Source organism: Pygocentrus nattereri, chromosome 3 (assembly GCF_015220715.1).
Source record: "Pygocentrus nattereri isolate fPygNat1 chromosome 3, fPygNat1.pri, whole genome shotgun sequence".
Taxonomy (NCBI): Eukaryota; Metazoa; Chordata; class Actinopteri; order Characiformes; family Serrasalmidae; genus Pygocentrus; species Pygocentrus nattereri.
This window is the reverse complement of record NC_051213.1, coordinates 21183972-21196303: the sequence shown is the minus strand read 5'-3', so window position 1 is coordinate 21196303 and position 12332 is coordinate 21183972. Positions and strand designations below refer to the sequence as shown.

Below are 12332 nucleotides of genomic sequence, written 5' to 3'. Positions count from 1 at the left end.
AAAAGTCCATTCCTCCAGACTGTTCATTGTTATTTTTGTTTGTTATATTCTGTCAAAAAAAATCAAGTGGTGTGTCTTGCTGTTGAATTTAAAGTTGGTAAAAACAGCTGTTTTCTCAGAAAAATATCATTTCTTTATTCACATCGAACAAGTATATGTTGCTTTAGTGTTTATTAAAATGTAGGTGATTTGCAAAGATTTATCATTTTGTTTTATACACACACACACACACAATATATATATATATATATATATATATATATATATATATATATATATATATACAAAATGGTAACTTTACAGGAGAAGCAAAAATATATTTTTAATGCAGGTCAATGGAAAATATTCTGGATATTTTCCACGTCGTTTTGGGTCGTTTTGTTTTTGTCCCACTGGGGAATTTACAAACTGTGTAATGGGCAACAGGTTGAAACTGAACTGAAAAACAACAAAAATGGAGATTTTTTTTTCGATAGATACAGAGCTCAACAAATGTAAGTAAATATGCTAATAGGTGCTGGATGTACTAGTAATTTAATCTAATAACGATGTTATTTAATGCGGATATAATTTTTTTCAACCTGATTTGTATATAGGCCCTGCGATGGACTGGCGACCTGTCCAGGGTGTATCCTGCCTTCCGCCCGATGACCGCTGGGATAGGCTCCAACATCCCCCCGCCACCCTGACGGAGAAGCGGCTTGGATGGATGGATGGATGGATGGATGGATTTGTATACAGCATCCTGAGGGCAGCGTCATGTGACCGCTGATGAAGTACTAAGGCATGAATAACACAAAATGTGCAGCAACAGATTGTTGATTATGCTCTACTCCTTCACAAACTGTTGCTGCACAGTTTGTGTTATTCATGCCCTAGTCCTTCATCAATGGTCACAAACTGCAGCAACAGGAGTGTCTAATAGAGTGGACAGCAACACGAGTGTCTAATAGAGTGGACAGCAATAGGAGTGTCTAATAGAGTGGACAGTAATAGGAGTGTCTAATAGAGTGGACAGCAATAGGAGTGTCTAATAGAGTGGACAGAGAAAGGGGCTAACAAAGTATGCAGAGAAAAAGGTTCAGTACAGTCTGTAACTGTAGAACTACAAAGTGCACCTATATGGTAAATGGGGCATATAAAATGGGCAATAAATATATAATATATCGACTGTGACTTACGGCTGCTTTACGCACCTCTGGTTCCAAGTTCATTAATGAAAAGACTAACAGGCAATCGGTTGAGTAGATGAACAGAGCAGAGGACCTAAACCCCGCCTCTGCCTGTCCTCCACTGAGCTTCACTGCAGGGGTCTTAAGCTGTGTGCGCGCTGATCTCTATTCTTTTCCAGCCGGCGCTCTGTGGTGTGTGCTGCTGTAGCCTGTCAGCGCTGGAGGTTGCGTCAGTCTGTTAGGCCTTTCTTTTCGTCTTTGTTGCTGGCAGAGCTTTAGGCTTAGCTAAGCCAATACTCTTAGCAAAACAGACGGCATCAAGCGCCGAAATCTTTCGCCCATCAACGTTATCGTCCTAATATCGCATGTCCTCTATCCAGAACCTCCAGTCTTTCGGTAAGTTGTATCGATCTGAACACATCACTGGGGCAGTTGGCTGTGGTTATCTCCGGAGCGCTGGCCTACTGAACAATAACAACCGAGAGAAAGAGCCACCTGAACTCAACAGCTAGCTAGAGCAACGAGCAGCGCGTCGAACCAGCTCGTTTTACTTTGTTTTATTAGCTATAGTTGTTCAAATATGGTTGGCCAGAAAACTCTACTGTTGTAAAAACCACGGCCGCTGATTTTGTGGACGTTTTAAGGTAACCATAGCAATAGATCAACCTGGTTTCAGTAGTAAGCTAGTTAGCTGTTGCTACTTTGGGCGGTGGACTCCTTTAGCTTACTTAGCTAAGCTAGCTAGTTAGCCAGCTAGCAAGTGAGGGCGATAACTTACTTTGCTGTGGGGCAGCATTTAGACACTTTATTTCGCTTAATATCTCGACATCTGTTAGTAAAATAACTCGCTAATGCTCTACACCAAGGAGTACATGGGTGGCTAGCATGACTTGATGGCTGCTCAAATCACAGCTAACTTGCTAACCTAGCTAACGTTAACTGCAGTTGCAGTTATGCAAGCTAAGCTAGCAAGTTGTCTTTAGCCATTTGCAAAAGTGTTTGGACGATGATGCACAAAGACTGGATAATGGATCCACTCACATTTGAATGATTTTGAGATTGTCACGCATTTTAACACTTAAATTACTGTTAAATTGGCCTTTAAAAGACTGGTATACGCTTTCTTCACAAAGGTCTATAAACACACTGATTCCTCTCATTTTCTCGTTGAGGGTCACTTTGGGCAGAGTGTTTGAGCTACACGTTAAAATACCGATATCGCGCTGAGCAGTGTATATTTAGTCTTTGCTTTTGTTTAACGTTAATGATGGACGTGTTGCTTGTGCCCTGTTTTTCTAGATCCCTTTGCTGATGCAACTAAGGGTGACAACTTGCTCCCGGCGGGGACAGAGGATAAAATCCACATAAGGATTCAACAACGAAACGGGCGCAAGACTCTTACTACAGTACAGGGAATTGCGGATGATTATGACAAGAAAAAGCTGGTGAAAGCGTTCAAAAAGGTATTTTAACAGTGCTTGTGGACACGGACTTACCATGTCTTACTAAATAACACTTGAAATGACTGATCTGTAGCCTTAGTTTTGGTCTTCACTGTGATGATGCTGTTTCACAGAAATTTGCCTGCAATGGTACTGTGATTGAACATCCGGAGTACGGGGAAGTTATCCAGTTGCAGGGAGACCAAAGAAAAAACATTTGCCAGTTTCTCCTTGAGGTAAATTTCCTTATCTTTTAGTTGTAATATAGCAGGGGTGGTGAACTCCAGTCCTAGAGGTTTAGAGTCCTGCAGTGTTGGGTTTTCCTGCTTATGCACCTCATGCAACCTAGCAGCTCACTGCTTTAGTTTGGCCTTCTGTTTGGTTTAATTGGTGTTAGAGCAGGGAAATATCCAAACTCTGCTGGGAACAGCCCTCCAGGCCTGCTGTTTGCCACCCCTGTGTTAAAGCATTAGCTGTATTTTGGAAGTGCTGACTTTTTTCTTTCTCCCCCTCTACAGATAAACATTGTAAAGGAAGAGCAGTTGAAGGTCCATGGATTCTAAAGTGATGGACTTGCCAGAGGATCAAGACTACAGCAGTTTTTAGGACACCACACATAATTAGGGCTCTAAAATTGTCTGACCGTGACATGGCTGTCAAAATGAATGACTGTATAAAAGTTTTTATAAGTATTCCAAGTTAAGATATTTTGATAAGTGTATGACTGCTTCCATTCAGGGACTGACTTAGGTGTTGACTGTAACAAATTATGATGGTTGTGCTCAGCTAAGTATTTCTATTCAAGACTCAATAAAACCATATGATTTTGGCACACTTTTTACCAGCATCTTTAATTCTTTAATCTCTCAAAGTTAGGATTATGAATAAAATGGGCAGATTTGTGAGACAGTTGGAGAATGACTTGAATACAGGGCAGTTTAGAAGTTATGGCTCAAACTGCACCCAGCTGCTAAGGTTTACTGAATGCTCATCCCTAATCCCTGTATCTTTAGCATTACTGTCCACTTTAAAATGAAGGCAAATTGCTTAGTATTGTGGCTTATGGTTCATTTAGGCAATTTGGCCACTTTCCTGCCCTTGTCCAAAGTGGATGGACAGTTTTCACATGGCCTGTATTCTAATTTGGTTTGTAAAAAATGTTTTACAGGCTTGGACACGGACAATCCTTTTTCCCAGCCAATATTAATGCGCCTGATCCAGCTAGTCAAGACTTTTTAAAGGGATTAGTTGGCTAGAGCAACTGTAACATGACTGATTCTGCAAGAAGGCAGTTTTCCAGAGTAAAGGTTGGTACAATAATTTGTGCCTGAGCTGTGTCTAGTGTGGTAAAGGCTGTCTTGTGAGTTTTCACCTTCTGCACTACAGATTCAGTCAGGTAGTTCTTGGAAAATGCAGTGTCTTGTCTGTTTTAACTCCTGTCTTAAGAGGTTGGTTGTGTTTCTTCTGTTTCTGCGCTATGTGTGCTCATTTAACTTGAACAGAATTACTGCTGGAGACTATCATTTGAGGAATCTGACAAACTTGGCTGTAGAAGTGGTGAACGTGTATATGAGTGTAAATAAAACTTAAATATAATTACAGGAAACAAACTGAGTGTGCTTAAAGTAACTGTTCAACAAGAGTGCCTAATCTCATTTGCAAAGTGTGTCAGTGTGGCTGCAGGTCCAACAAAGCAGAAACACACATGAACAGTTGTTGAAGACAGAGACCAGTTGATCAAACGTGTATTTGGGTGTGCTCCTACTTGGTTATAAGGAAAATCTGCTGCCACCCCAATCCTTTGCAACTAAGATTATACGCTCCAGAGCTAAATAATTGCTTGTGGATCAAATAAAGAATTTTCTAGAAAAACTTTGAACATTTTCATTGGAAAGATTTGATTCTTTATGAGCATTTGACAAATGACCTAAAATCTGAGTTGTTTGAATGGTTTGTAAGAATGCTAAAACAGTTATGTGGAAGGGGGGTTACAATTTTTGTCATACAGTTGTATATAGCCTTACAACAGTTCACTTTCATTCTCTACTTGTTTGTGCAGGCATTGACTAGTCTTGTCAGGCCCATAATCCTTTTAATGCAGGTCTAGGCTGTCTGACCTGTCCTGCTTAAGTGAAATAGAAGAGCAATCCTCTTCAAAGGCCGGGATTTGGGAAGAAGGACATTTTGTATGGTCATTTCAGGTCATTTAATTGAGCAAGGTTATATTGACAGTCAGTATAATTCAGTCGTCAGTGGAACTTGCATTGTCGGTATCAGTATTATCAAAAGGGGAAGCACATTCAGTTCTGTTTTCTTAGAAGTGAGCACTGTCCTATGTTTTGCAACTATGCATAAAAAAACCAAACATACAATAGATGTAAGAAATGTTCTTCACCCACAAGCTTAATCAGCCCTATTCTGTACATGTCCTCTGTGTCCTGCTGCATGCTAGCTGATCATGCTTAACTAAGTTATCACTTCTTAGTTAAGCTTAGCAGGGGCATTGCTTGGGAATGTAAAGATCAGTGGCTTAGCCCAGTTCTCTATAATTGTTTTGGGACATCACAAGTTTTTCAAATTAACCGTTGTGCAGTTGCTGCTTTTTTATTTAATGTAAGATTTTACACATCAACAGAATGTGCATCGATTCAGGAACGTTCACTCTTAAAAACTGCAACTTTTAGGGTACAACAATTGTGGTGCCCTCAGGTAGATGTCTTTTGTTGCTATATGCTGTTTTACCTTTTAAGAAACAATATTGTACGCTAAGGAACAATCGTGTACACTGATGTAATGGTATCAAAAATGTGCCCCAACAAAAGGCATTATTTTGAGAGTGACAAAAAAACATTTACTGAAGTGAAAAATACTTTTCTCCATTAAACAGGCACTACAAAACAGCATGTTTTTGCCAAACGTTTTTAAAGCACACTACCAATGGTTACAGCAATAACAATTATTTAGTATATGCTTAAAATGAAATACATTTTTATTAATGTCAGGATTCCATGCAAACTCAGTCATTTAAAAACAGCACACAAAAAAGTCGATGTTTTTTACATTAAAACATTGCAAACGCCAATCATTACACAGGAGCTATGATGGGTTTGATGATGAATTTTCTTGTTTTTATATGTTGAGGGAGTATGAAAAAATTACTGGAAGTACTGTGAACAACTTCTTAGATCTCTGCCTTCAACTCTACAGCCTTCCCTCAGTGACAAGTATAGTGATGTCAATTTTTTAAGAAATGGCACTTGTGTAACAGAAGTAGCAATTAAGAGCGAATAGTACTATGTAAAAGAGTTTGCTGTTGGCCATATGCAGTCAGAAAAAATGACAGTTGTAAGGCATAAGAATGTATGAGAACATTGTTCTGTTTCTGCTTGATGGGTCATTGCAGCCCTGGACAATGTGTTTATCATGGGAACTCTTGTCATGATAATGCTAAAAATCTTAGACATGTGTTTCAGCACTGATCAATTTGTAGTGTCTGTTGTTGTGCCTAATACCCAAATCAGTCACCACTCCTATATATATATATATATATATATATATATATATTTGTATATATATATATATATATATATATATATATTTGTTTTCAATTCAGCTCATTTAAAATCATGGTGGACAAAGTGACTGTTGTCATTTTAGCAGCTGGCATTGTGCTTTGTTTTATGGGTTGTGTAGCTTAGCATGATGGGAGCTTTGGCTCATTTCTCCATGCAGAGCCACCACAGGAACCTGGAAAAAGGCATGAATAAGACAATAAGTCTTCAGTTTATGAACTACTTAATTTCAAACTCTCTTTCTCTCTTTAGCAAAACAAACTTAAACAGTTAATGGTTCCGTTATAATGTACTGGCTAGTTATTTTACATAGAAAATTATTTGATCCAAGGAAGATCTGCCTTTTGTTATCTCAGACATGGACTTCCACAGTGGTTTTTGTGAGTTTTTGGCATCAGCAGTTCGGTGTGCCCATGCCTGTGTAAGACTTGAGGAACAGACGGCGGAGGCAGTCCAGCCTCAGGCTATCCACCGGCCTCTCTGTGCCACTCAATTAATTTCTGCAAGAGGATGCAGGAAAAATGCACAAAGTTAATGATGGATGCTTCATATTAGTCACCAACCATTTTCATCTTTTATATCTTTGTTTGTTTTCTCTACACTTTAATGGCCACATTGTTGAGTGGCTGGATGCCATGAATTGATATGTTCAAACTGCTGAGACTGTTGTTTGCAAACCATTCATAACTAGTTTGGGTGAGGAGTTTATGATACCTCTAATTACCTGTGGAAACATATACAGAATGGCCCAGCATATGCGTGGATGTTACTAGATTACTCGATATGCTGTATCACAGAATTATTCAGTGCTGGCTTTGGCAATCAGCAGACTGTGTTGTTTTTGTACAGTTTTAGCCAGAGGCCAGCCAGCTGTTATTGTTTTTGTCTTGATTGCCGACTACCCACTCACACCCCTCAGTTTTTATTTAGTCTGCCTCTCTATACTGTTGCCAACATACTGGCTTCAGATGGGACATTAATGGGTATGCTCCTTAACAGAGGAGGTCAATAACAGTAATCTTTTGTTTCCTAAATAGAACGTGTGATGTGATATCTGGCCAGCAGGGGGAGCTGCACATCCACTCCAAATAGCCAACAGTCTTTAGCAACATGTCAAATATAAACAACAGCATTGGTAAGAACAAAGACAAACAAAGGCAAACAAATACCTTTCTAGACCTTTTGTAGTGAAGTTCTACAAAAATATGTTGCATATAGAGTATGTCAATGAAGAGCTACACAGGAAGCTAGTTTAAAGGTTCTGTAGTCCAAGTAAACACACTTGAAGTGAATAGGTCTGGTCTATTATTCTGGAAGAAAATTGAGTGTTGTTCTTGCCCCTGTCCAGGCCCAAAATTAAATTTACAGCATATTAAAGACACTCTTACACAGAGAGACTAAAGGAGTCTTTCTCAGGGCAAGGAGTCTTTTTGCCACAGCAAGGAATGGCATATTGGGCTACAGAGTTAACCACTACACTGTTTAAATATGAAATTTGATTTTATTATTCTTTTCAAGCAGTCCATATAGCCTTACATACATCTGAATATATATGTATATTTACAATTCTGTTTTTAGAACTTTGTTTAGTGAGTTATCAGCCGTTACATTTACATTTATGTCATTTGGCAGACGCTCTTATCCAGAGCGACTTACAGTTTGATCATTTTACACAGGTAGGCGAAGGTGGTGTTAGGAGTCTTGCCCAAGGACTCTTATTGGTATAGTGTGGGGTGCTGCCCAGGTGGGGATTGAACCCCAGTCTACAGCGTAGAAGGCAGAGGTGTTACCCACTACACTAACTAACCACCGTTATTACTTACTATAATGACATTATGTTTGGCTCCAGTTCTAATCACACTTTAACCACAAGACACTTTCTTAAAGAAGCATTATCTCTTTCATTGGTGGGACTTCCAAAGCTGTGTTGATATGTGTATTCCTAAAAGGTAATTGTTTAACCATATGAAATCTAGTGTGGCCACTCAAGAGTAATCAAACTCATGGAGCCTAAGCCAAACTGCAGCTACTCCCGGGATGAGGTTGAGCCACTGATGATCTGATATTTAACAATGGAAATAGCAGGATAACATATATACCAACCAAGAGGGCACTTTTACAGTCTTAGGGCAAAAAAGGCAGTGGTCCAACCCCCCCAACCCAAACTGTGCACACACCTGCTTCTCTGACATAGAATAAAGATAAAGATCACTAGACCAGTGTTAACTAATAATAACACAAGATCAATGATGATTGTCTCAGATAGTGGTGTGGTAGAGTGGCATCTAGAGGGGTCTTGCAAGGATGTGTCACAAAAAAGTAAATAAACAGGAGAAGACAGCACAAGCTCTTCCGAAATACAGTTAATTAAAAATGTCTGTTCTAAAGAGAATGAAACAGCTTTCGTCTCCCTTGAGGCTTACATGCTGTCGGACGCCCACGTTTTGAAAGAATAATGTTGCATTTATTAATTATTGCACTTATCCACTGCAGGTGTGGACTTAATTAGGATTCACACATCTGGAGTGTGTACCAGTGTGACCTTTTTGAACAGCACAGCTTGTTGTGTAGTGAAATTTTCTCTGTCACGCCTTCACAACCAATTTTATTAATACTATATGTCATCAAGTCTCACTGTCCATCTTTATCTCTTGTATCCACAGACATATATCACTGATAAAAGGCTAATCTGAGTGTACGGAGCGATCATATGTAAATGTTTGATCACCTCTGATCAAATTACATGTTTTGTTGATTTTGAAAGTGGAAATAAGTTAACAGCTTCTACACAAAACAGACTTAAATGTGGCATTTTTCTGCAAATGTTAGTCTTTAGTTTAACATATTGGAAACTAAACAAAACAAAATATAAAATGTGCCATAACTTTTGCACTGGCTGCATTTTATGCTTTATTTTATTTTTTACCAATATGTTTATGTTGAATGCAGTAAATAAACAGTAATTGTGCATTCAGTTGTATTCATGTGTCTCTGTGGGGAATGTGTTAACTTATTTTCACTTTTAATAAAAAGTCATTTAAGTCATTTAAGTTTTTGCCTTATGTGTGCGTGTGTGTGTGTGTGTGTGTGTGTGTGTGTGAGACTTCAAGATTAGAATAAATCCTTTTGCTTTGAATGTCCATAGAATTTAATTATGTTTATTTTATTAAAATAAATGATAAAACATTTCATTTTGTGGCAAACAAAACAATCTTTTCACTACAACCTTTCCCACAACTTTACCAAATGTTTCAGCAATGACAATTGTAGAAAGTGTCAAGCATAACTCAGAAAAGCTAGACAGTACATGACTAGCAAACTCAGCTCAACTTGAATAGTTGTATACACATCATACAATCACAATATATATATATATATATATATATATATATATATATATATATATATATATATATATATATAAACAATGCATTAACACTGATTTTTAAAGACATACTTCGAAGCTATGGGACACACACACATATATATATATATATATATATATATATATATATATATATATATATATATGTGTGTGTGTGTGTGTACTGTAAAATGTTTTTCTTTGATGCTGTGTGGCATCTATGCTGGCAGAGTTTCTCAGGCCTTTATGAAGATCGATGGCACTAATGCTGGTTACCTCTGACAGAAGGCTGTGTCTTGGCTGAAGATAGATCTTTCAAAATGGCAGTGATCCAAAACAGCATTCCAGAATCAACTATGAATGTGATTATGCTTAAAAAAAAAGATTTGCCACAGCACAGCTAAAGCACACACCTAAAAACCTTAAGAATCTGGAAGAATGTTCTGCATGAAGGACCAGTTAAGCTCAGTATATACTCCAACCTGAAAAAGCATTACAGGAAAAACACTAACATTGCTACCAGTTTCATAGTCTGACCTATGTTTTTAGATTAACTTACACTTATTAAAAAGTAATAGTTGACTTTTTTTACAAGATGCTTCTGCAAAGTTAAAATGGAAATTAGACACTTTGCGTTTTATACTATTGTGCAGCACATAGTGTCACAAAACTAATGTTCTTAATGTTCTTGCTATGATCTAAGATTTAGTTTATTTCAGGTATATTTTACCAATGTCATTTTTTAACCAGTGTCAATTTTGCTCTCTATTTTAAGATAGTATGTCATCAACAATCAATCTACGCATGGGTTAGCTTAAAAACAGCTTTGAAATCCAGATATCCACATTACAAGGTATACAGACCACCTGCTTAGCAGCATATTTCTTTTGCATCATAAAATTTCAAGACACGCAGTGGAAGAAAAAAAATAAGTAACAAAATCCTTTATGCACAAAGTTTTCAGGCATAAATTGAATCCAAATTCAGATCACATATTTGTAAAATTGTATCCTGGTCTAATTATATGTCCTCCAATTACATCATATAGGTTATTGGTTACTTTCCAACCTTAATGAGAGTTCTAATTTAAAACACTACCAAGTCTCATGTCATGTAATTGTTTCTACTTTTTTAAAAAGACACACTTCTCAGGGAAGCTGGATGCGCTGATCCTCATTTTGACAGAGTTTTCAGGTTTCTCTAGTTTGCATCTGGCTTGGTATCAAAATGCTGCTGTCTGTATGAATTAATTTGCCCGTCATTACTTTTGCGTCCACCAGATGGCAATATGTAATTGAAAACAGTGAAAGCCTACCTTGACAATTTATAATTTCTGATAGATTAAATCAAATATTTAACATTTCTTCTTATAGATGTGTGGCTGGACACATAATTATTGAAAGCATATCGGGCCCATATTCATATATTCTTTGTGTGCCAAACAAGGTGGACCCTTATGAAAGTGTAATCAATCCTGGCATAACATATGGTGTAGGCTTATAGCCTATTCCATGGAGACGAATGCCTCTTCCCCTGCTCCAAACTCATCTTAAAAAACAGCAGCAGCAGTGGAGGTGGCATGCTTCCAGTTCTGGTGGAGTAGTCTTAGTTCATCATCTTCATCTGCTGTGTACAATGTCAAACATATATCTCTTGTCTTGTTTGATTGGTTAAAAAATTAAAATGAACAAACAAACAAACAAACAAAAAAAGCTATAAAAATCTACCAGAGTAACCCAGCAGTACCTGGTGTAGCGACAGAATGGAGCAGTGGGTTAGTGGTGTTTCCTAGGGAACTGTGTGTAGGCACACAGCCTCCGCTGCTAATAGCCCTAAAATATCCCAATTAAAAGTGGAGACGGGGGACTATGTGTTTTCATTGGCCCATGCTCAGAGTGTTGGCCGCTGCCAGCGAAAGGCAAGGTCTGGTTCTGTTGCAATATGTTCCTTTGAGCATTCCATTTTTAGAGATGAGAGGTGGAAAAAAAGGATCCTGCAAGTGTCTTTGTACCATATGCATGTAATAGTTGACACACAGCCATGTACTCCAGGTTTTTTTTCTGCATCTCGTACATATATCGGGTTAATTGGTAAGACACGACAAACTTGTTTGTAATTATGTCACATTTTTCATTGCAGTCCCTCGAGAGCTTTGCAGACATTGTAGGCACACTGGGCATTTTGTTAGCTGATTAGTGTTGCCTGTTCTGTGCTGGTAGATAATCTACACTGAAAAGATGTAGAGTTTGTAATATGCATTTATTTCTAATAGATTAGTAACATATTTTAGTAAATCTGTGTTAGTCTTCAGTTTTCAGAGGTGTCATCAAAGCTGTACATTTCATATGCAGCATCGTAAATGCCATTTCTCCTCAGACATTCAAGTGATTTTTCATGTGAATGTAAGATGAAATGGGGTTGAATAATTTAGGTAACTTTTATAATGCAGGCTGCTGCACTCTAAAAGTAAAGGTGCCTCTTTGGAGTGATGCCATAGACAAACTACCTTCGGTTCCCTACAGAACCTTTAAATGGACTGATTCTTTAAACAGCCTTTTTTTGTGTGAAGTAAATTTTTAAAGGGAGGTTCTATACCAGTTAAATGTTGTTTCCTAAAACCAGGGGACTGTGTTTTTTTAGGATTGTTTTTTTTAAAGAATATATGAAAGATATATTGAAATAATTGTATTATTTTTATTGTATATTGAAAGAATGGAACCACGTGATTTGTCATATCATAAACTGACAGTGTTATAATCTCACATAAAACCTCTGTGTGCTT

At 37.8% G+C, this 12332-nt stretch overlaps 1 protein-coding gene across 1 annotated transcript; it reads left to right on the top strand.

The window, feature by feature from the left end:
• The first annotated feature begins 1328 nt into the window (after positions 1 to 1328).
• Positions 1329 to 3451, top strand: eif1b (eukaryotic translation initiation factor 1B). The gene is made up of 4 exons (XM_017700341.2): positions 1329 to 1568; positions 2472 to 2635; positions 2749 to 2850; positions 3133 to 3451. Exons 1-4 carry the CDS (start codon positions 1538 to 1540, stop codon positions 3175 to 3177), a joined length of 342 nt encoding a protein of 113 aa, XP_017555830.1. The 5' UTR covers positions 1329 to 1537; the 3' UTR covers positions 3178 to 3451.
• Positions 3452 to 12332: the final 8881 nt, after the last annotated feature.